Here is a 25,898-nt window from a genome sequence, read left to right as displayed (position 1 = left end):
AAACTAAGTACTGTAAAATCTGGTGCATAAATCCAAGCGCCATGCTTATTTATGCTCTCAAAACATTTTGGTGCAACGTAGAAACAGGTGTGATTCAACTGACAGGTCAACCTTAAATTCACTCATCACACTACCTTCTCCTCGGAATCATTCATTCCCAGTACCTAAAAAGGTTAGATCAGAGTACTTGGTGAAAAGTTAGAAACAGTGCAGGTCCAAAGAGACTTGGAGCTCCATGTACATAAATTATTAAAATGTCATGGACAGGTACAGAAAATAATCAAAAAGGCTAATGGGATACTGGGCTTTATATCTAGAGGACGAGAATACAAGAGGGTAGAAGTTATGCTGCAGCTGTACAAAGCCCTGGTTAGACCACACCTGCAGTACTGTGAGCAGTTCTGGGCATCACATCTGAGGAAGGACATATTGGGCCAGAAATTCAGATCGGGTGCTTGCCGCGCGTGCAAGCCCCTGATATGCACTTACCCGACGCGCTGGCCGTTGACCTCCAGGGACGCCTGGAATTCGATTTTGAAAAAGAAGAATCCCGGGCAGCGTATGACGTCACGCCGCCCAGAAGTGCAGCCAGCGCGAAGCCTGTAGCGCGCTCTGCAACTGAGACACGCCCCTTGAGGTCTCAGTTTAACAGGACACGCCCCCAATGTTTCTGCCAAGCTGCTAAGCATTTTTACATGCAAAGCAGCAGTTTAAATAGGTTTTTGGAAGTTTTTTGAAGATTTTGGTAACTTTTATAAACTTTGAAAAACGTTTACATTATTTTGAAGAATCTGAAGTAGTTTTAAACAGAATTAAAGCAATTTAAAGACTTTTAAAAGCCCTAAAAGAATTTTTTTAATTCCATTTATTTATTTAGCAATGTCGTCGTCATACGTGTCTTCACACTGTTCCGTTTGGGGAACTGTATGAAGTGGTGGAAGGATTTATGGCCATGATTAACGCTCATTCCGTGACCGTAACCATCTTTGAACCAGCCATTAGGGCGGTTAGTCCTATGGCGGGAGGGTTTTACGGGCTCCCACAAGCTATACAAGGAGGGGGGGCCACCCACACCCACGGACGCAAATATCCCACTGGATGTCAACCCAGAATTTAGAGCCGGAGCTCCGACTCCACTTGCCGGGACTGTCTGGAGCGGGGTTCGAAACCCTACCCTGATCTGGCCCAGCGGCGGGGATCCTACTGCTATGCCAAAGGCCCAATCCGATTAGCAAAGTGAAATGGCTGGAATGAGCACAATTCACGGCATTAAAAGAACTCACAATTGAACTGATGATGACCTCAGCAATCTCCTCAAGGAGGTGGAGGCGCAGCGCCTGCTCACCATTGGTAATGAGAAGTCAACGGCGCCGCAAAAAGGGCAGAAGATAGCTTGGTCTTTCAAGTGGCAGCATAGGGCTCCAGTCACGGGGAGGGAAAAGGCGCAGGAAACGTATGGGTGTCACCTTTTGTGCGGAGTGGGCCTTTTGCGTAGCAGTAAGCATCCCTGCCGCTGGGCCAGAAGGAGTAGGGTTTCGAACCCCACTCCAGACAGTCCCGGCAAGTGGAGTCGGAGCTCCAACTATAAATTCTGGGCGGACATCCAGCGGGATACTTGCGTCCGTGGGTGTGGGTGTGGGTGCCCCCCCCCCCCTCAGATGGGTTGTGGGAGCCCGTAAAACCCTCACGCCATAGGACTAACCACCCTAATGGCTGGTTCAAAGATGGTTACGGTCACGGAATGAGCGTTAATCACGGCCATAAATCCTTCCACCACTTCATACAGTTCCCGAAAGGGAACAGTGTGAGGATACGTACGACGATGACCTCTTGCGCAATGCACCTCCTTGGACCCTCAGTCGCAGATGCGAGGGGGCAAATCGTGCAATTGTTTAATTTTTCATTTTATTGACATGTAAAATGTTGGCCCAGTAATTCCCTTCCAAATGCGCGAGTACGGTCGGGGTACTTGCGCGTCTGGCCGGAGGAAATGCCGGTTTTCAGCATGCACAGTGCATGTGGGGAAAACCGGCATTTCCTGTCCTCTGAACGAAGGGGTTCAGAGGCAGAACGCGTGCGACTGCACAGGCAGCGCGTGCGCAGTAAAATTCGCCACTTTCATTCATGCTTTCAGTGAGGTCAAGTCCTTACAACTTACACATGAAAAAAGCATGGGTACAGTTGCTCCAGAGGCTGCGGAGGAAGATATTTCTTATCGTGGAGCTTCTGAAAGTATGTATGTCTGTATATATTCCTTTGCGTGTTATGTATATATTCCTTTACTTATGTGTATGAATGTATTATTTAATTATGACTTTCAGAGAAAGTAACTTATTGGAAAATCATAATTAAAAACATACATTCATACACATAAGTAAAGGAATATAAAACATACATACATATACGTAAAGGAATATATGCGGACATACATACATAATTACTTATTACTGATGAAAAGTTTCTTTCTTAAAAGTGCTGGAAATGTTACATTACTCATTTTAGAACACTCATTTTCACATTCCATTCACACAGCCACAATTGCTCCTTCTACCTACCGTTCTGAAAACCCGTTTATAAAAAAAAAAAAAAAAATTTAAACTTTAAAACTTACTTAAAATTTCTTAAAATAACTTCCCTCCCTTTCCCAAACAAAAATATTGCCTTTCAGAAGCTCCACGATAAAATATATCTTCCTCCGCAGCCTTGGAACAACTTTACACATGCTTTTTTCAAGTGTAACTTGTAAGGACTTACCCTCACTGAATCCATGAATGAAATCGACGAAGTTCACTGCGCAAGCGCTGCCTGTGCAGTCGCACGCTCTGTGCCTCTGAACCCCTTCGTTCAGAGGACTGGAAATGCCGGCGTTCCCCGCATGCGCTGTGCATGCTGAACGCCGGCATTTCCACCGGCCAGATGCGTGAGTACCCAGACCGTACTCACGCATTTGGACCCGAATTTCTGGCCCATTGGGATTGGAGGGAGTGCAGCGTAGATTTACCAGAATGATATCCGGACTTCAAGGGTTCAACAACCAGGAGAAAATACACAAACTAGGGTGTATTCCCTGGAATCTAGAAAATTGAAGGGTGATTTGATTGAAGCTTTCAAGATATTAAGGGCAATAGATAGGGTAGATAGAGAGAAACTATTTCTGCTGGTTGCGGAGTGTACGACTAGGGGACATGGTCTAAAAATTAGAGCCAGGACTTTCAGGCATCAAGTTAGAAAACATTTCTACACGCAAAGGATGGTAAAAGTTTGGAACTCTCTTCCGCAAATGGTAATTGATGCTAGGTCAATTGTTAATTTTAAATCTGAGATTGATAAATTTTTGTTAACCATAGGTATTAAGGGATATGGGCCAAAAATAAATTTACATGTTTTAAAGGGGCTAAAAATAAGCTGACCTTATTTCACAGGTTTTTAAATGTATAAATTATTGATAATGTTATTTTTCTGTTTTTTAAAACTCTTACGCTGGTAAAAAGCAGGCCTTACGCCTGCTTTTTACCAGGCGTAAGAATTTCACGGCATTCGCTGGGCAGAAGTTGGGCAAATAGCGCAACTCTCCGCCCGCGGCGGCCCTTCTCCCGGGGATGTGGAGGATCTGCAGCGCATGCCTAAACCCGGAACTTGCGAGGCCCTTACAGGTACGTGCGCACCTCGTACGCACCCGTAGGGGCCGCAAAATATGTCCCATAGTCTTTTTCTAAGAGAGACTGAGACTTGATTGCCTCCAAATGTTCTTCTCCATCTGCTTTCCATTTGGAAAAAATAATTCCTATATGAAAACTGAACCCGAAGTGGATATACTTGAAACTAGAATGTTTCAGTGTGCAGATTTGTGGAGTTTGAACAGGCATTTGGAAGTTATATTTCAAATACATTTTGGCACACAGTGGCTGTAATGATATCAGCAAATAGAGATGGTATTTGCCTGTTCGATTATGATGCCTTAACAGCATGTTTGCATGTATTGATTGCTTGTGCCTGACCAGCAGAGGGCATGTGACAGAGACAAGCAAGGCAGTTCAGTTTAGTTTCAGTTTCGTTCTAGATGCATCACTAGCATGGTGTCTCCTGAAATGCTGTATAAAGAGTTGAACAGACTTTAGATTAAAAGACATTCTCTTTCATAAATGTCTCGTCATTGAACCCACAAAGAAATCAATACAGTGGCCAGTACTATATTGGGTGTCAGTGATCATACTCTCACCTCTGAGTCAGAAGGTCAGGGATAAAAGCCCCATTCCAGAGATTTGAGCACATAAGCTAGGCTGACACTTCAGTACGCTACAGAGGGAGTACTGTTCTGTAGGAGGTCTGGGATTTTGGATGAGACGTCACTCTCTCAGGTAAGCGTAAAAATTCCCATGCCGCTATTCAAAGAAAAGTAGGGGAGTTCTCATGGTGTCCTGGTCAACAATTATTACTCAAACAACATCACTAAATAGAAACAAATTATCTGGTCATTTATCTCATTGCTGTTTGTGGGACCTTGCTGTGCAGAAATGGGTTGCTGTATTTGTCTACATAATGATAGTGATTGCACTTCAGATGTACCTCATTGATTTTGAAGCTTCGTGATGTCCTGAGGTGGTGAAAAGTGCTATATAAATGCAAGTTTGTTTTTTTTCTTCTTTATACAAATCAGTTTATTAATGAGCTACTTGTGAAAAAGGCAATGAAAGGATTTGGGAAAGAATGTTTCCAAATGAGACGAGGCAGAGATTCCATGTGGCCACATAATGATCTTCCTCTAGTGTGTTAAGCCAGCAGACATACACCATAGTATGCTATGGCTAGAGCTAGTTATTTATAGAGGGGCAAACATTCTGTAACAAACACGGGTGATTTTTCAGCCTATAGCACAACTTTTCCTGTCAGTTCATTTTAATCACTAGCTTGTTTTGAAGTTTCACTGTTCTAACTCTGCCAGTCCATTTAGGAGTTGAGCACGTTTCCAAATGACAGCTGTTGATACAGATGATAAGTGGTCAACGGCACTCTTTAAAAAAAATTGAGCGTTGATTAATGTGCTGGAAAATCGAGTTGAGTCGAGCGCATGTTGAGTCTATAAGACCAGCTGGTTATAGTCAGTCTTTAATGTCCACCTAAACAGGTGGATGGGACCTCAGTTTAACAGCTCATCAGAAAAACTACCTCGTACAATGCAGCATTCCTTTAGTACTGCCCTGATGTTTCAGACTAGATGAAGTGCTAAGGTCTTGGAGTGGGACTTGAAGCCACAAGGTGAGGGTGCTACCAACTGAGCAGCTGGTCATCAATCAAGGAATTCAGATGTGCCAGGTTGTGAGAACACCATGTGAACCCTGAGATTGAACTTCAGTCTTTAGCTCATTCTTAGGTTTCTGTATACTATTATAACACAACATTGTCATCAGCCCACAAGATAACCGGGTGTAGTGGTATTGGTTTAAAATTTAGAGCTTTCTGAAATTACAGCCATAACTCAGGACAAAATGTACTTGGTCATCCCAAAAGTACTGAAAATAACAAATAAACTGAAAACTCATATTTCTCACCCATGGATCGGTTTAAGCAAAATAAGTTAGGAAAGCAGGGCATATCAGTTTAATGGAAATTTAAAGATCTCCTGTGATGATAGATGATGCCCTGCATTCAGCCAGCTACTTGTTTGCTGCAGCTTCTAAATGTGGAGGAAAACATTTTTCCTCTCGGGTAAATCATTGACCAATATTGGTCGTTGCATGTTGAAACTCACTATACGCCTGGTGTAAGAATTTGTTAAAAGTACTTGATGAACACAAATGTAATCATTTGGAGTTATCCACTGAAGGTAGACCAGGCGTGTATTTACCTTGTTAGTTTGCTCTGGCCTGATTGCACAATGACTTTTTATCAGGATATGGGTGGTGCGCTAGCAAGCTGGTTAATATTTTCCTAAAAAAACATGATTACCTCCCGCATTGGAAACTTAGTCCTTTTCCCTGTTCAGGTGTTATGATTTTTGAGAGAGTCACTTGTTTTCAAAGTGGAAGTGTTCTGAAAGCATTATTTGTTTTGCATTAACTTGGCTTGAAGCACTGAAATTAAATCTGTTGGTTTGTTTTTCTTTCCAGGTGGTGACACCGTGTTTGCCCCCAGTCAACTATGAGCTGGTAAGTAGTTCTTACTACTCTAGCTGTTTTTCATGGTAATGCTGTTGACAATAGCTGGTGCTCCGATCATTGAATTGGAAAACATTAAGCAAAACTGAACAGCAGTATTGCTTTATTATGGTAATTGGCTGAAGGATGATAGGCTGAAGAAACGTGCTCTGACTGCTAATTTTACATTGCGACTTGCCGTGCTTAGGGACCTTGGACTGGATATTGTCACATGATTGGAAAGGTGAGTACAAGCAGGGAGAAGCAAACATGTTTGTTGGCCATGTGCCAGTATTAAAGCTTACATTTTGTCAACTGATCAGTAGAATGTCACAATTCTCTTAAGTAGCAGTTTGGAGACCAGGGGAACTAATGGGACTCAGTCTTTAAATCTGTATCTGGATGAATGAAAACACTGTTTGGTAGACATACTGGAACATAATGCATGTTAAGGAGCAGCATATGCCTGCAGGACCATATAAATCCCCAGTGACAAAGACAGCATCTTGTGTTCTGGCTTTCTGTTTATTAGTACTGGGTTCAGCCTGAAGCACCATTTATGTAACTCATATGGCCTTTCACCCTGTGGAACAGAAATCAATTATTCCATGGTCAACCACAGAACAAAATTGCAAGTGGATTTATTTTTAACCCCTCTCCCAAAAAACACAGTTCTTTCACCTTGGAAAATTTTTGGAGATTTAAGTAAAATAGTTTTAATGGTTTGATTCCAAATATTAATTTAATGCTGAAACATTATTCCCATGACTGAAAAGTGATTAATACATTGTTTCTAAGTGAGTTGTGTATTTTGCAGCAAATTGCTATATTGAAAACAATGGCATTATTTCCAGCACCTGTACTTCTGAGCTCAACCGCTTCCATAATTACACATTTTTGGAACACTTGTAATGTCTGATAGCTGTGGAACTGGACCAAGACTGGCCAAACTCAGTTCACGTGGATCAGTTACGGTCTTCAGAATAAAGAGACTTTAATATCATCAGTTGTTATTGAGCCCAGGTTGCAGAGATGAAAGGGTATTTTTCTACCCCACTGTCACCCAGTCTCTTAATATGTTGTTACAAATTTTGTGTCTTGGATTTTCTCTCCAGCTCGGTGGTGCTGCTGACTCCCTATGAGTCTGAGCATCTCGTGCTCAGCAGTATCCTCATACCGCCTAATATCTCATCAGGCAATACGTTAACCCAGGTGTATAACAATAGTGCCTCCTTGTGATCTGAACTGTATATCGTGCCTTTCACATGTGACTTGCGTGCACTTGTTGATTCTTTCAGTAGGTGGACCAAAAATATTTTAGTGAGACAAGGCCAGATACCAATTGTTAAGCTGCTTTATTTTAAACCCACTTCATTTTAAAACACACCAATTATATGTAACTCATTTCCAAATCCTTTCTGTGGAAATATGGTCAAAAAATCACAAAAATGGCATATGTCTATTTTATTTTTTAGCACAAGGCTATATGACTAAAGTGTAAACCTGAAAAATATCCTAACCACTGATGGACAGGCTTTCTGGTTTAAACCAAAGCATCCTCATGAAGGTCCCCGATAGAAATATTTAGAAACCTATGCTTATTTACTAATGATGATAAACTCTCGAGTTGCATTTTGTCAATTTGCAGAGTTCACTTTTCTTCACACAAGGGTAAATGTGTGCAGGCTAATGTTGGATTTTACCAGCTAAAACCATGCTACTTGTCAGCTCAGAACAGCAGGAAGCCCCCACTGCTTTGCCTCACAGGGTTATTTAGAGCACTCCTGCTCCTCACAAAAAATAAAATTAAAAAATGTTGCTGTGTTTGAAGCGCCGCCTTTTAAGGACTGCTGGTTGGGCCACTCCACGCCAGCGAACAAGTGCTGCTCATTGGTCCTCAAAAATCACGCCGGGGTCCTCCAACGAGTACAGGACGCCAATTTAAATATTGAAGTAAGGATCCTGCCTGTTTCAGGCAGGAGTGCTGGGATCTGATTTGGAAGCTCGTTCAAAAATCGAATCGGGCAGGCCTTGGGCGGCCAGTGAGCAGCACTTGCTTTTTAAAAAATTTCGCTTGTGCACTCTTGCGTTTTTCAATGTAACCTTTGCCCCCAGAAACACTTTTGGGGTGGGGGGGGAATGAACTTTTGCTTTTAGAAACAGACTTTTGCATTTTAAACATTTCTGGATAGCCTGTTGAAAAACTAGACTGTATGGTCTAAAACCAGGCTAGTGGCAAACTAGGCTCTCTTTAGGGGAGGTTATTTTGACTTCTGCGTGTACTTGTGCATATACCTGTAATAAAAAAGCACCTTTTATAAACAGCCATGTTGAGAATGTCATACTGAGGGACCAGTGACTATCTTCAGAATTACAAGTGAAGAGTACAGTGGAGGGAAATGGGGAAAGAAAAACATTTTAATATTGTGAGTGTAATATCAGTTCACGAGTCAAACACTTGAGGGTGCTCCTGCTACTGCATGTTATTGTTACTGCAAATTTACATACTTTTCAACCTCAAACAGCCAGTCAGGACACCTGTTTGACTGCTTGTACCATCCCGCACTCATCTTGAGTCCAGATTTGCACCTCTATGTGAGGCATAGTAATTTATGTCTTCAGCCTGTAACTCCTGCTGCTGTAATACTGCACTTTTTGTATTGGTGCAGCGCCCTCCTGAGCAAAAGATGAGCAACAAAACTGCAGTATAAAATGGCAAGTGCAGATTGGTACAATGTCAATGAAGTCACCATAGTAGTTTACAGCACAGAAGGAGGCTATTCATCTGAACGTGCCTGAGCCTTCTTTGGAGCAGTTCAAAACTATTATCACTGCCCTGATATCGCCCCATAGCCCTGTATGTTCTTCTGCTTCGTATATTTATCTACTTTCCCTTGAAAGATGCAATGGCCTCTGCTTCAGTCCTCGACGTGTTCTTGCACTAATATGGGCGGATGTCAGCACGAATATAAAAGCAGCTGGTAAGAAAGCTCCACTAATGATTAAAAATAGCTGACTTTTGGTATAAAAGTTACTGCCTTTGGGGCACCGCCCTATGGAACCACTTTTGCTTTAGTAGCAATTCAAACTCCCAAGTTGAATAAGAGAGAAAAATTTAGAGGAATCATGACCATAATACTATTGATATAATCGATGGGCAACAACGATTGTAATGGAGAAAAAGGGGCTAGAGGTGAAATAAAGATTAAATGATTTTTCATGTTTCATGGCCTGGAGGGAGGTTAAACATTTGGAAGGCCATCCCTTTGGGATGTACCCCAGTGTCTTTAATTTGTCATGTAACGTTTTCCTGACCGCTCCACCTTTGGAATTCTGAGACCACTCACCATTTTTAATATATAATAGATGAATATACACATCATGGATTTCCAAACCATTGTTTATGCCAGTGCTGATCTACTTGAAGACTTGCGCCTAGAATTGGTTGGATTTGATTTTTCTTTGCAAAATGCATTTCAGCCACATTTTCCATTGTGAATATTAAACATATTTTATTTCTTCCTTCCCCCGCAGTGGGAGTATGAAATATCTCATGTATGTCAAAGAGGAAGCCAGTGTGGTGAGAACATGGTGTGTGAGGCACAAGCTTCTGATAAATTCAGGGTGACGGGTCTTGCCACAACCATTACAATGCACAGTATTCCAACACCGTGAAACAGTCATAATTTACAAAATCAAAATATTTGCCCCTTACATACACCAACCACAATTGGCTTAAGTGATTCTAGTTTTTGTGATGCTCAAAGTACCTTAATTTTACTATAACGTGTGAGCCCTCATTTTACTCTGACATCCTAAATTTCAGCAAGGCCAATGCAGAAGGATTCCACAAATGCAAGTAGAAGTGGGCACCCCTGTTTATTTGGCTCCATAAAATGGTGCTTCATGCTGTCATGTAAAAGATGACTTTTTGTAGCTTTCTCAAAGGTTCATTTGGTGAACACCTTGTACAGTTGAGCAGTACAGACGAGAATGTCCTAGATTCGATTGGATCTATGTTGTTAGCTGATTTCAGCCAAGAGTTGTTCCTGATTACTATTTAGTGACCGTAGCTAGCAAGTGAACATGTGTGAATGTTAGGTAAGTGGAGCATCCCCATGCTTGAGTAGCCTACCAGCATTCACTGTTTAGGCTCACACGTTTAACATGGCCAATGAGGGAGCCGAGCACCCTGGTACTGAACCTCAGCAAGTGCCTTCAGGAGAGGAGGAGGAAGTAAGATTTTTTTTAAAAAGCACTATCTTAATAGCATTGACTTATGAACTGTATGGCAACGCATTAAAGATATATAACAGAATTTACCTATCTTTTGGTGTTCCATTTTAAGTGGTGTCAATTTGTAGCCACACAGCTCTGCCATGTAGTAGTCATTGCAGAACAGAATCAGTTGGGACAAATTACTCATTTGGACTGCAAGTAAAACTCATAATCTGAAGTAATTATATAACTTCTTTAAAAAAAAACCACACAAAATTAGGAACGGATCAGTCAAAGATGGGAACTGGAAGTCGGCAGACTCCACTCCAAAGCGAGCTCTCAGTGATCACGTCCAAGCAACTTTCAGCACAAACTATGCCCCTCCTATAATGCTAGAACATAAGAACATAAGAAATAGGAGCAGGAGTAGGCCAATCGGCCCCTCGAGCCTGCTCCACCATTCAATAAGATCATGGCTGATCTGATCCTAACCGCCAGTCCACTATCACAGAACCATCTCCTGAATCTAACAGAATTAGACACACGAAATAGGAGCAGGATCAGGCTACACGGCCCCTGGGCCCGCTCCGCTACCCACAGGGCCATGACCGATCCGAACCTAGACTCATGTCCAAATTCCTGACAGCTCCTCATAACCCTTAATTCCCTTTACTTCTAGGAAACTGTCTATTTCTGTTTTAAATTTATGTAATGATGTAGCTTCTACAGCTTTTTGGGGCAGCATATTCCATGGACCTACCACCCTCTGAGTGAAGTAGTTCCTCCTCATCTCAGTTTTGAAAGAGCAGCCCCTTATTCTAAGACTATGCCCCCTAGTTCTAGTTTCACCCATCATCGGGAACATCCTCCCCGCATCCACCCGATGCAACCCCTTCACAATCTTATATGTTTCAATAAGATCGCCTCTCATTCTTCTGAACTCCAATGAGTAGAGTCCCAATCTACTCAACCTCTCCTCATATGTCCATCCCCTCATCCCCGGGATTAACCGAGTGAACCTTCTTTGTACTGACTCGAGAGCAAGTATGTCCTTTCTTAAGTATGGACACCAAAACTGTACGCAGTATTCCAGGTGCGGTCTCACCAATACCTTGTACAATTGAAGCAATACCTCCCTATTTTTATATTCTATCCCCCTAGCAATGAAAGCCAACATTCCATTGGCCTTCTTAATCACTTGCTGCACCTGCATACTAACCTTTTGAGTTTCGTGCACCAGGACCCCCAGATCCCTTTGTACTTCAGTACTTTCCAGTTTCTTGCCATTAAGATAATAACTTGCTCTATGATTTTTCCTGCCAAAGTGCATAACCTCACACTTTCCAATATTGTATTCCATCTGCCAAATTTCTGCCCACTTACTTAGCCTGTCTATGTCTCCTTGCAGGTTTTTTATGTCCTCCTCACTCACTACTTTCCCTCCCATCCTAGTATCATCTGCAAACTTTGATATGTTACACTCGGTCCCCTCCTCCAAATCGTTAATATAGATTGTAAAGAGTTGGGGACCCAGCACTGACCCCTGTGGAACACCACTAGTTACTGATTGCCAGTCTGAGAATGAACTATTTATCCCAACTCTCTGCCTTCTGTTAGATAGCCAATCCTCTATCCATGCCAGAATATTACCCCCAATCCCGTGATTTTTTATCTTAAGCAATAATCTTCTGTGTGGCACCTTGTCAAATGCCTTTTGGAAGTCTAAATACACTACGTCCACTGGTTCCCCTTTATCCACCCTATATGTTACTTCCTCAAAGAACTCCAGCAAATTTGTCAAACATGACTTCCCCTTCATAAAACCATGCTGACTTTGTCCTAGTAAATTATGATTATCCAAATGTCCTGTTACTGTCTCCTTAATAATGGACTCCAAAATTTTACCTACCACAGATGTTAGGCTAACCGGTCTATAGTTTCCAGCCTTCTGTCTACTGCCTTTTTTAAATAAGGGTGTTACATTAGCAGTTTTCCAGTCTGCCGGGACCTTTGCCGAGTCCAGGGAGTTTTGGAAAATTATTACCAATGCATCCACAATCCCTACCGCCACTTCCCTCAAGACCCTAGGATGTAAGCCATCAGGTCCAGGTGATTTATCCGCCTTGAGTCCCATTATTTTACCGAGTACCACTTCCTTAGTGATTTTGATCGTGTTTAGCTCCTCCCCCCCTTTAGCCCCCTGTTTGTCCAGTGTTGGGATATTCTTAGTGTCTTCTACTGTAAAGACTGATATAAAATATTCATTCAGTGTTTTTGCCATCTCCATATTTCCCACCATTAATTTCCCGGTCTCATCCTCTAAGGGACCAACATTTACTTTAGCCACCCTTTTTCTTTTTATATAACTATAAAAACTCTTACTATCTGTTTTTATATTTTTTGCTAATTTACTTTCATAATCTATCTTCCCTTTCTTAATCAATCTTTTTGTTATTTTTTGCTGTCTTTTAAAGTTTTCCCAATCCTCTATCCTCCCACTAGATTTGGCTTCCTTATATGCCCTTGTTTTTAGTCAAACACTATCCTTAATTTCTTTACTTAGCCACGGATGGCTGTCTTTTCTTTTACACCCTTTCCTTCTCAGTGGAATATATTTTTTTTGGAAGTTGTAAAATAACTCCTTAAATGTACACCACTGATCATGTATCATCTTACCCTTTAATCTATTTTCCCAATCCACTCTACTCAATTCCGCTCTCATACCTTCATAGTCTCCTTTATTCAAGCTTAGCACGCTTGTTTGAGATCCAACCTTCTCACCCTCTAATTGAATATGGAATTCAACCATGTTATGGTCACTCATTCCAAGGGGATCCTTTACTAGGACATTTTTAATTAATCCTGTCTCGTTACACAGGACCAGATCTAAGGTTGCTTGCCCCCTGGTCGGTTCAGTTACATACTGCTCAAGAAACCCATCCCTAATACACTCAATGAACTCATCCTCAAGGCAGCCCTGCCCAATTTGATTTGTCCAATTAATATGATAGTTAAAATCCCCCATAATTATAGATGTTCCCTTATTACAAGCCTCAACTATTTCCTGATTGATACTCCGTCCAACAGAGTTGCAACTGTTCGGAGGCCTATAGACTACGCCCACTAGTGTTTTTTTCCCCTTATTATTCCTTACCTCCACCCAAACTGTTTCATTATCCTGATCTTTTGACCCAATATCATTTCTCTGTATTACAGTGATTCCTTCCTTTATTAACATAGCCACCCCACCTCCCCTTCCTTCCTGCCTGTCCTTCCTGATCGTCAAATAACCTGGTATGTTTAATTCCCAGGCATTGTCACCCTGCAGCCATGTTTCTGTAATGGCCACAAGATCATACCCATATGTAGTTATTTATGCCAGTAACTTGTCTATTTTGTTACGAATGCTACGTGCATTCAGATAGAGAACTTTCAAAGATGTTTTGTGACACTTAGTTCCTGCATTTGCCCTTTTTATTACTTTACCTTTTACTCCATACCTTCTGCCCCTTCCTGACATGCTCTGGTTTTTAATTTCCCCACTGCTACCTAAGTCTATGACCTTCTCTGTTGTCATTTTTATTATTTGCTCTCTAGGAACCTCCCCCCCACTAGTTAGTTTAAAGCCCTCTCTACAGCCCTAGTTATATGATCCACCAGGACTCTAGTCTCAGCACTGGCCAATTGAAGCCCGTCCCGACGGAACAGCTCCCTCCTGCCCCAGTACTGGTGCCAGTGTTCCAGGAAGCAAAACCCATTTCTCCCACACCAGTCTTTGAGCCACGCATTTAACTCTCTAATTTTATTTGTCCTAGCCAAATTCGCTCGTGGCTCATTATTACCCTTGTGGTTCTGCTTTTTAATTTGGCCCCTAGCTGCTCAAACTCCCTCAGCAGAACCTCCTTCCTTGTCCTATCTATGTCGTTGGTACCAACATGGACCATGACAGAGTTGAGACATGGTGACGATAGCTGTCCCCGTACAAATGATGGTGTTTAGGAGCTCGCCCCTGCCTCTGTGTAAGTGAGCACCAGAGAAGAAAAATATTTTTTAAATGTCTGGATTTCCTAACAAATAAATGCCACATATAAAATGAATGTCACTTTGTTTGTGTGTTATGGGGCCCTCTTAACTTTGAATGCTTTCCATAATTTATTTATTTTCTGTATTCAGTTTTTGTTGTTGTTTTGGCTTAAGTCACAAATAATCTTCGAAACTGGTTTACAGATGTTTTTCAGGTGGATCATCTTATCAAATCAAACAGAAGGACAAACATAACTGATGATTAAAATGGCTTCTTCAGCTAATAATAAGATGATTGTGAAAGGAAAAATTGCTATTAGTTTTGATTTCCTGTCCACTTTAATGTTTCCCATGAAATTGAATTTCATTGCCCATCTTCATTGCCCTTTATCATGCAAAGGTGCATGACCTTGGCTGTCAAAAGTCCAGATGGCAAAATATAGCACTGCTACGAAACACATGTTCGAAGCTTTTGGCAGTGGCTAAAATTACAGAATACAATATTTCAGGAATCTAGAATGATTTATAATTTTTTAGTTAACAAGCATTCCATATGGACGTAATTAGCCAGACGATTTCAGATCACCTCCAAAATGTTTTTCTTTTGATAAATAGTTGAGCTGAAAATTCAGCTCCTGCTTCGTGGTGTATATTGAAAAGAATGGAATAGATTCACTAGATTTGCACTGTTGCTCAATCTGATGCAGAGGCATGACCATTTCAATAGTCAATCCCCTTCATTTATCATGATTAACAATTGTGTATAAATAATAAGAGGGACAAATTTTACTTCAGGGAAGGCTTACCACACTTGTGTGCTACATAAAGTATGGAGGTATTTTTCAGATCTGTTTGTTTAAAAGGCCCCAGTGCACACTGGGACTTCCCATCTCCAGCACAACTGGAAAGATTCTGTTAAGAATTGATTGAATGGTAAGGCATGGATGCAGATAAACAACACTGCATCTGTTGTGATGTGGCAGTTGTAATTGTTCTAGGAGTTTACCATTTATTAATCCTTCTCTCTTGGTCTGTTTTTGATAGAAGAGAAGGGTTGAGGGAAAAAACAGGTGGGACGGTCGATTAAGATGCTCTCTTATAATAGCTGCAATTTGGGTTCATAGTTAATCCAAACTAATTGGATGAAAGTCTTCACTTCTAGTCTTACACGAAATGAATTTGAGATGGTGTCAACCTAATTCCTAATTGGCACAAATCCATAGCACAGAAACTACCTATGTTAAATGAGAGTTAATTACCAGTCTCATACAGAGAAACCATAAGAATGGGGGGCGTTGAAAACATTCATAGTATGCACTGAGGAATGTCTTCAAGATAGCAACAATAGTTCCAATGTATGACTGAAGACTGGAATATTTTTAATTGCATTTGAGAGCTTTCCCAGTGTCATGTATCTGTAATAGGAGCAGAAAGGACAATCCTAGTAACTACAGGCCGGTCAATTTAACATCAGTGGTGGGTAAAGTTTTAGAAACAATAATCAAGGAAAAAATGAACGGGCACTTGGAGAGGTTTAAGCTAATTAAGGGGAGCCAACACAGATTTGTAAAAGGCAGATCATGTTTGACTAATCTAATTGAATTTTTTGATGAAGTAACAGGGAGGATCGATGAAGGGAATGTAATGGATGTTGTCTACATGGATTTTAGGAAGGTGTTTGACAAAGTACCACATAGAAGGCTGGTTAACAAAATTGTGGCTCCTGGAATAGGTGGGTCAGTGGCAGCTTGGATAAGGAATTGGCTTAAGGACAGAAAACAGCGAGTTGTGATAAATGGCTGTTTTTCAGACTGGAGGATGGCAGACAGTGGTGTTTCCCAAGGGTCAGTGCTGGGGCCACTGCTTTTTTTGACATATATAAATGACCTGGATATTGGAATACAAAGTAGATTTTCTAAATTTGCCGATGACACCAAACTTGGGGGTGTGGCAAACAGTGAGGATGATACCAATCGACTGCAACGGGACATAAAAAGGCTAGTAGAATGGGCAGATAAGTGGCAGATGGAATTTAATACAGAGAAGTGCGAGGTGATGCATTTTGGCAGAAGAAACAGGGAGAGGCAATATGCACTTAATGGCACAGTTTTAAAGAGTGTGCAGGGAGAGAGGGACCTGGGAGTTAATGTGCATAGGTCCCTGAAGGTGGCGGGACATTATCAAACGGTTTAAATCAAACATGGCCACAGTAAATAATAATTCTAATAGGTGTAAGAGCTTTAAAAAAACAAGCCTGAAGGCTTTGTGTCTTAATGCGAGGAGCATTCGTAATAAGGTGGATGAATTAGCTGTGCAAATAGAGGTAAACGAATATGATTTGATTGGGATTACGGAAACATGGCTCCAGGATGGCTAAGGCTGGGAACTCAACATCCAGGGGTATTCAATATTCAGGAAAGATAGGCAAAAAGGAAAGGGAAGGTGGGGTAGCATTGCTGGTTAAAGAAGGGATTAACACAATTGTAAGGAAGGATATTAGCTCTGATGATGTGGAATCTGTATGGGTGGAGCTGAGAAATACCAAGGGGCAGAAAACGTTAGTGGGAGTGGTATATAGACCTCCAAACAGTAATGCGGAGGTTGGGGACGGCATTAAAAGGGAAATTAGAGAAGCGTGAAATAAGGGCACTGCTGTCATCATGGCTGACTTTAATCTACATATAGATTGGGCTAACCAAATTAGTAATAATACTGTGGAGGAGGAATTCCTGGAGTGTTTAAGGGATGGTTTCCTGGACCAATATGTCGAGGAACCAACCAGAGATCAGGCCATCTTAGACTGGGTATTATGTAACGAGAAAGGATTAATTAGCAATCTTGTTGTACGAGGCCCCTTGGGTCGGAGCGATCATAATATGATCGAATTCTTCATTAAGATGGAGAATGAAGTAGTCGACTCAGAGACTAGGGTCCTAAATTTAAATAAAGGAAACTACGATGGTCTGAGGCGTGAGTTGGGTAGGATTGATTGGGGAATGGCAAACATTCAAAGACCGCATGGATGAACTACAGAACTTGTTCATCCCAGTTTGGCATAAAAATAAAACAAAAAAGGTGACTGAACCGTGGCTAACAAGGGTAATTAGGGATAGCATAAGATCCAAGGAGAGGACATATAAATTGGCCAGAAAAAGCAGTAAACCTGAGGATTGGGAGCAGTTTAGGATTCAACAAAGGAGGACAAAGGGATTAATTAAGAAAGGGAAAATAGAATATGAGAGTAAGCTTGCAGGGAACATAAAAACTGACTGTAAAAGCTTTTATAGATATGTGAAGAGAAAAAGATTGGTGAAGTCAAGCGTAGGTCCCTTGCAGTCAGAATCAGGGGAATTTATAATGGGGAGCAAAGAAATGGCAGACCAATTAAATACATATTTTGGTTCTGTCTTCACAAAGGAGGACACAAATAACCTGCCAGAGATGTCGGGGAACATAGGGTCTGATGAAAGGGAGAAACTGAAAGAAATCAGTATTTGTAGGGAAATGGTGTTAGGGAAATTGATGGGATTGAAGGCCGATAAATCCCCAGGGCCTGATAACCTACATCCTAGGGTACTTAAGGAAGTGGCCCTAGAAATAGTTGATGCTTTGCTGATCATCTTCCAGCATTTGATGGAATCTGGAACAGTACCCATGGATTGGAGGGTAGCTAATGTTACCCCACTATTCAAAAAAGGTGGTAGAGAGAAAACGGGGAATTACAGACCTGTAAGCCTGACATCGGTAGTGGGGAAAATGCTAGAGTCCATTATAAAAGATGTAATAGCAGAGCACTTGGAAAACAGTGACAGGATCGGAGAAAGTCAACATGGATTTACAAAAGGTAAATCATGCTTGACTAATCTACTGGAATTTTTTGAGAATGTAACTGGTAAAATAGATAAGGGAGAACCAGTGGATGTGGTGTATTTGGACTTTCAGAAGGCTTTCGATAAGGTCCCGCATAAGAGATTAGCGTGTAAAGTTAAGGCACATGGGATTGGGGGCAAGGTATTGACTTGGATAGAGAACTGGTTGGCAGACAGAAAGCAAAGAGTTGGAATAAACGGGTCTTTTTCCGAGTGGCAAGCAGTGACTAGTGGGGTACCGCAGGGATCGGTCCTTGGACCCCAGCTATTCACAATATATATTAATGATAGGGAACTAGATGTAATATCTCCAAATTTGCAGACGACACAAAGCTGGGTGGGTATGTGTGCTGTGAGGAGGATGCCGAGAAACTCCAGGATGATTTGGACAGGTTGGGTGATTGGGCAAAAGCATGGCAGATGCACTATAATGTGGATAAATGCGAGGTTATCCACTTTGGTGGCAAAAACAGGAAGGCAGATTATTATCTGAATGGCAATAGATTGGGAGAAGGGGAAGTGCAACGAGACCTGGGTGTCCTTGTGCACCAGTCGCTGAAGGTAAGCATGCAGGTGCAGCAGGCGGTTAAGAAGGCAAATGGCATGTTGGCCTTTGTAGCGAGAGGGTTTGAGTACAGGAACAAGGATGTCTTGCTGCAGTTGTACAGGGCCTTGGTGAGACCACATCTTGAGTATTGTGTGCAGTTTTGGTCGCCTTATCTGAGGAAGGATGTTCTTGCCATGGAAGGAGTTCAGCGAAGATTCACCAGGCTGATACCTGGGATGGCAGGAATGACGTATGAGGAGAGATTGGGTCGATTGGGCTTGCACTCGCTGGAGTTTAGAAGAATGAGAGGGGATCTCATTGAAACTTATAAAATTCTGACAGGACTGGACAGATTAGATGCAGGAAGGATGTTCCCGATGGTCGGGGAGTCCAGAACCAGGGGGTCACAGTCTAAGGATAAGGGGTAGACCAGTTAGGACAGAAATGAGGAGGAATTTCTTCACCCAGAGAGTGGTGAACCTGTGGAGTTCTCTACCACAGAAGGCAGTGGAGGCCAATACATTAAATATATTCAAGAAGGAGTTGGATATATTTCTTAAGGCTAAAGCGATCAAGGGGTATGGGGAGAAAGCAGGGACCGGGTACTGAATTTGGATGATCAGCCATGATCGCATTGAATGGCGGAGCAGGCTTGAGGGGCTGAATGGCCTACTCCTGCTCCTATCTTCTATGTTTCTATTATTGAGAGAGTGGTTAGCAAAGCATGTGGGATCTTAGGCTTCATAAATAGAGGTATTAAGTACAAAAGTAGAGAAGTTATGCTGAACCTTAAAAGCGCTGGTTAGGCCCCAACTGGGGTATTGCATCCAGTTCTGGTCACCACACTTTAGGAAGCATGTGAATGCCCTTGAGAGGGTGCAGAGGAGATTTACCAGAATGGTTCCAGGGATGGGGGATCTTAGCTACATGGACAGGTTGGAGACGCTGGATTTGTTTTCATTAGAGCAAAGGAGGTTGAGGGGTGATTTGATAGAGGTGTACAAGATTATGACAGGTTTGGATGGGCAAGATGGGGAAAGGCTGTTCCCACTAGTTGATGGTACAAGGACTAGGGGACACAGATTTAAGGTTTTGGGCAAGAGATACAGGGGGGATGTGAGGAAAAACTTTTTTACACAGCGAATGATGAGAACCTGGAACTCGTTGCTAATGGAAGTGGTAGAAGCGGAGACACTCAATGTTTTCAAGGGGAGACTGGATAGGCACTTGAGGGAAATAAACTTGCAGGGCTACGGGGATAGAGCGGGGGAATGGGACTGACTGGATTGCTCTACAGAGAGCCGGCAAGGACTCGATAGGCCGAATGGCCTCCTTCTGTGCCGTTATGACTATGACTCTAAGTAGGCCATTCAGCCGCTTGAAGAAAGACTTGCATTTATATAGCGCCTTTCACGACTACCGGACCCCTCAAAGCGCTTTACAGCCAATGAAGTACTTTTGAAGTGGAGTCACTGTTGTAATATTGGAAAAATGTGCCTATTCTGCTATTCAGTTAGATTATGGCTGATCTGTACTTGAACTCCACTTACCTACCTTGGTTCCAGGTGCCTTAATACCCTTAAATAATAAAAATCTATTAATCTCAGTTTTGAAATTTTCAGTTGACCTAGCCTCGACAGCTTTTTGTCAGGGTGAGTTCCAGATTTCCACTATCAATTTGTGTGTAGTGTTCCTTCTTGACATCACCCTGAACAGCCTAGCTCTAACCTTAAGGTTATGCCCCCATGTTCTGGACTCTCCCACTAGAGGAAATAGTTTCTCTCTATCTATCCTGTCAAATCCTTTAATCATCATAAACACCTCAATTAGATCACCCCTTAATCTTCTATATTCAAGGGAATACAAGCCTAGTCTGTGCAACCTGTCCTCATAATTTCACCCTTCTGACTCTGGTATCATTCTGGTGAATCTGCGCTGCACCCCCTCCAAGGCCAATATATCCTTCCTGTCCAGAACTGAACGCAGTACTCCAGATGCGGATCCTTTGACTGTACCATATGCCGATAATTAAGAGGATATATATTTATATGTAAAGCTTTATTGTACTTTTTAGGGTCATTAACCATTAACAACTCAGTCTTACGGTTGTGCTTAGTTTCAGAAATAGAAACACTACAATTAATACAGTTTTGCATTTGCAGAAGGGAGTCAGTAGCTCAGTCCTAAAGCGACAGCAGTAACGAAAGTAAAACATCAAATTATTGGGACAAAATCATGGGTCATTAATGAGTGATATTTATAGTTGACCTATTAGGTAACTCACTATCTCTAAACATCATTGTGCTTAGAATAAGTCATATGAGTTGAACAATACATGATAATAAGGAACAAGAGTCAAATGATTACATTCAGCTGAATGATGAAGTCCAGAAGAGGTTTTATTTCACTGCCTTTTTTGGGCTGGGTCCAATTCTGGAACATCCTCTTCCTGAAACTGCTCATGTGACCCTGAGTTCATGCTGCAATAAACGATCTAATAACTGCAGTGACTACTTTTTTTCACCACTGTTTCATTTTTCTCTTATTGAAACCTATGGTTAATAAAGAGAGTTAACATGTACACTGATGTACTTACACAGAACAAAAATCTTCCAAGATAATTCACCTCGATGACACTGCTCTTTTAAACTGAATTACCGAATAAAACTTAATGCCATTATTTGAATCACTAAAACATCCTTTCATTAATTATTACTTTTTAAAAACTTACCTGCCTCAATTACTGATATATTATTAGAAAGTAAATGAGCAGAAAACCGCAGGCTGGTGTGTGCGGAAGTGGAAAACCTCGGCTCATATATTTACTCAGACTTTTTCTGCACATTTTCATAAACCTAATGTGTCACCTGTATTTGGACTGGTAAGAGGTGAATACAATTTTACATACCCTAACATTTTTAGGGTATGTCAGCCTGGACTTTTAGAAGGCATTTGATAAGGTGCCTTACACAAGATTTCAAAAATGAAAGTGCACAGAATTGGAAGTAACCTTATGATATGAGTTGGTAATTCGCTGGGAGGTCAGAGACCGGGAGTAGGATAAAGGGAACGTTCTCTGATTGGTGGAATGTGACCAGTGGTGTTCCGTAGGGATCTGCACTGGGCCTCAACTTTTCACCGTACATATTAATGACTCAGATGAAGGGATAGACCATTGTATATCTAAGTTTATAGATCACACTAAGTTTGGAGGCGCATAGTAAGTTGTGCAGATGGGAGCAGAAAGTTGCGAAGGGACATAGTCTAAGTGAGTGGGCAAAATTATGGCAGATGGAGTTGAAAGTGGGGAAGTGTGAAGTTATCTACTTTGGATCTGAGAAAGACAAATTTGAATACTTTCTTTTTTGTGGCCGGCTAGGGACTATGGAGAAGCAAAGGGATTTAGGTGTCCATGTACACAAATCGCTAAAAAAAACTAGTGCTCAAGTAATCAAAAAGGAAAATGGAATGTTAGCCTTTATCACAAGGGGGTTGTAATTCACAAAGGTTGAATTGATGCTTCAGTCATACAGAGCCTTGGATAGACCCCACTTGGTGTACTGCATTCAGTATTGACACCATTCCTCCGGAAAGTTACATTGGCCTTGTAAGATGCAGTTGTACTTCTTTGAGTTTAGAAGGTTCAGTGGTGATCTAATCAAGGTGCTTAAAATGATAAAGGGATTTGATCGGGCAGATGCAGAGAATTTCTTCTGGTGGGGGAATCCAGAACAAGGGCCATAATACAATTTGAGCTAGGTCATTTAACTGTGAAATCAGGAAGTACTTTTTCAAACACAGGGTAGTGGAAATCTGAACTCACTCCCCCAAAAGGCTATGGATGCTGAGTCAATTAAAATCCAAGACTGATCTATCATATGCTGATCACAGTACTTTGGTATTTTGTGGGTGTAATTTCTTCATGACATAAACAAATTTACAATACAGGCTTATGACTGTATTTAACTTTTTTTATTCATTCCTGGGATGTTGGCGTCGCTGGCAAGGCCAGCATTTATTGACCATCCCAAATTGCCCTTGAGAAGGTGGTGGTGAGCCACCTTCTTGAACTGCTGCAGTCCGTGTGGTGAAGGTACTCCCACAGTGCTGTTAGGTAGGGAGTTCCAGGATTTTGACCCAGCGACGATGAAGGAACAGCTATATTTTTCCAAGTCAAGATGGTGTGTAACTTGGAGATGATGGTGTTCCCATGCGCCTGCTGCCCTTGTCCTTCTAGGTGGTGGAGGTCATAGGTTTGGGAGATGCTGTTGACGCCTTGGCGAGTTGCTGCAGTGCATCTTGTAGATGGTACACACTGCAGCCACGGTACGCCGGTGGTGGAGGGAGTGAATGTTTAAGGTGCTAGATGGGGTGCCAATCAAGCGGGCTGCTTTGTCCTGGATGGTGTCGAGCTTCCTGAGTGTTGTTGGAGCTGCACTCATCCAGGCAAGTGGAGAGTATTCCATCACACTCCTGACTTGTGCCTGACACTGTTTGAACCCTCAAAACCTCTTTCTGCTGCAGTGTAAAGCACAGTATCAGTGGAATTTCTTGGCAGTACAGTTACAGAAACTTATTCTGAACCTATTGCTTGCAATTGATCATATGAAATAAAGTAACTTGCAGTATGTGTGGTCATCTTAGCAAAACTGAAGCTGCTATGATGTTTTTCTCCAGAGTTGTCATAAAAAATATTAAACTTCCATTGGAAAAAATAAAATAATTCTTTGTGGTTTGAGAAATACTTTAGTTTAAAATATGATTGCATTGATTTACAATTGAATGTTTTCCAGATTCTCTGTTTTAACTTGTAATCTGTTTGATTGTAATGTTTGGTTTCTTGAAATGATGTACATTTATATCGCACCTTTTAATGTAAGAAAGCATCCCAAGGTGCTTCACAGGAGCATGATCAGACAAAAATTGACACCAAGCCATGGAAGAAGATATTAGGACGGGTGACGAACAGTTTGGTCAAAGAGGTAACTTTTAAGGAGTGCCTCTAAGGAGGGGAGGGGTGGCGAGGTTTAGGGAGAAATTGCGGTTCATCAAGGACTCGGTGTCGTACAAGGAGTCTGACAGCACTGAGGCAGTGGAGGGGTCAAGAGAGGTGGTGGTGAGTTCAAGCTAGGTGTTGTTACTGTACGTGTGAAACCTGATGTCATTTCTTCAGATAATGTCGCCAAGGCACAGCCTATAGATGAGAAATAGGAGGGTGCCACGAGTAGGTCCTTGGGGGAGTTTAGAGGTAATGATACTGGGGTGAGAAGAGAAGCTGGCGCAGGAGATTCTCTGACTACGATTAGACAGGTAAGAGTTGAACCAGGCAAGTGCAGTCACATGCAGCTGGATAATGGAGGAGAGGCAGTGGAGGAAAATGGTGCCGTTGACCATGTCAAAGGCTACAGAAATGTTGAGAAGGATGAGGAAGGATAGGGCACCATGGTCACATTTACAGAGGATGTAATTTTTGACTTTGATTTGGGCCATTTCAGTTCTGTCGCCAGGGCGGAAACCTGACTCGAGAATTCAAACAAGGAATTGCAGGAAAGATGGGCATGGATTTGGGAAGCGACATCACGTTCAAGGACATTGGGAAGGAAAGGGAGGTTGGAGATGGGGAGGTTGGAGATGGGGAGGTAGTTTGCAAGCTGGCGTGGGGGCCAGGAAGGAAAGCTGGCTGCGAATCCTGTCTTGGACGCCAGTTGGCCCCCCACTTCCATTATCTGGTCAGCCAGTACACCTGGAAATAGCACCAACCATATGTTGCTACCCAGGGCATGGGAACGCAGATGTTCAGAGTAACTGGCCTTACTTCCCCCTCCCCCCGCTTTAGTCGTTGGCCTGATGAGAGGTAGGCAGAAGCTCTCCCTGCACCCCGTGGCGCACACATACACACACGCACACACACAAAGCCATCCAGGAAATCTGTGCTCTAGGTAGGAACTTGGTGTAATCAGGTCTGAAACAAGTTTCTGGCTGTTCTAATGGGCTCTCACCCATGTTATGGCAGGAGTCTGTGGAAACTGACGTGGATTTTCCATTCTAAAATATAGGCGAGGGGTGGGTGGTGGAGAAAGGAGTTGGAATCCTGGTTGGTTTTTCATCTCTCTAACCCAGGATACGGAATCCAACTCTAGTGCACCAACTACTTCACTGTCTGAGGTCAGCTATCTTAGAATAGATCAAACCTGAGACATTTCTGGTCTGTATGGCTCATTACTCACTGGCCAATTGGAGTAGATTTGCTAATGTTGCAACTTTGCTACTAACTATACAAAATTTTTGATAGCACAAATTACAGCCTTACCTGAAAAGTACCCTAATGTTGGAATTATGTTTGCTTTGATTTTTAATCAACTGTTTGATTGAAGTCATGAAAGAAAGAACTTGCATTTATAGAGTGCCTTAACACATCTTCAGAACATCTCAAAGTACTTTACAACCAGTGGATTACTATTGAAGTCATTGTGACATAGGGAAACACTGTAGTCATTTTGCACACTAGATCCCACAAAAGCAAATTAATTAATGCCCAGATAATCTATTCTTTATGGTATTGTTTGAGGGAGGAATGTTGGCTGGCATGCCTTAGAACTCAATGTTCTCCTTCAAATGGTGCTGTGGGATCTTTATTGTTCAGGAAACAGGCACCTTTCATCCAAAAGATGAAGAAAAATGTTTCTAACATGGGGAAACAGATGTTGCAGAATTACCCCACTGTCCTACCTCTAGGATCTAAGTCCAGAATCACATTTTGGGTTCAAAGTCTTTTCTGTTTGCTAACGGTACATGTAGGTGGCCATTTGGGTGAAGTAAAGGAGGGCCATGTTGCTTATGAAAATGTAACCCCACCTTCAGGAAAGATGGGGAACAAATTGTGTAGTCACAGTGTGTCGTGGTTTCATTGGTAGGCTGGGCTTTAAAAAGAGTCGTAGAAACTATGGTATTTCACAATTGCATAAAAAGGAACTGTGAGGGTCATGTGAGAGGCAGCAAGGGCATTGGCAAGACAAGTGATAAGACTGCTTTTACATCAACGTGTTTGGTTGGAACAAGACTTTCTGGAATTGAAATTAGCTGTACGATTTACAACAACCGTGCTTG

General features: G+C 42.0%; 1 protein-coding gene across 10 annotated transcripts in view; it reads left to right on the top strand.

The window, feature by feature from the left end:
• The window catches only part of tns3 (tensin 3), a 532,570-nt gene that overhangs the window by 236,269 nt on the left and 270,403 nt on the right, over nt 1–25,898 (top strand). For all 10 annotated transcript variants that reach the window (XM_085988093.1, XM_085988094.1, XM_085988102.1 and 7 more), the window contains one exon: nt 6,108–6,146. In XM_085988093.1, the coding sequence (XP_085844219.1) occupies nt 6,108–6,146 (39 nt within the window). The remainder of the gene's footprint in view (nt 1–6,107; nt 6,147–25,898) is intronic.

Source organism: Somniosus microcephalus, chromosome 5 (assembly GCF_052327205.1).
Source record: "Somniosus microcephalus isolate GS21.2 chromosome 5, FLI_Smic_1.0, whole genome shotgun sequence".
NCBI classification, from domain to species: Eukaryota; Metazoa; Chordata; class Chondrichthyes; order Squaliformes; family Somniosidae; genus Somniosus; species Somniosus microcephalus.
Note: the sequence above shows the minus strand (reverse complement) of the source record. Positions and strands in the feature narration are given on the sequence as shown.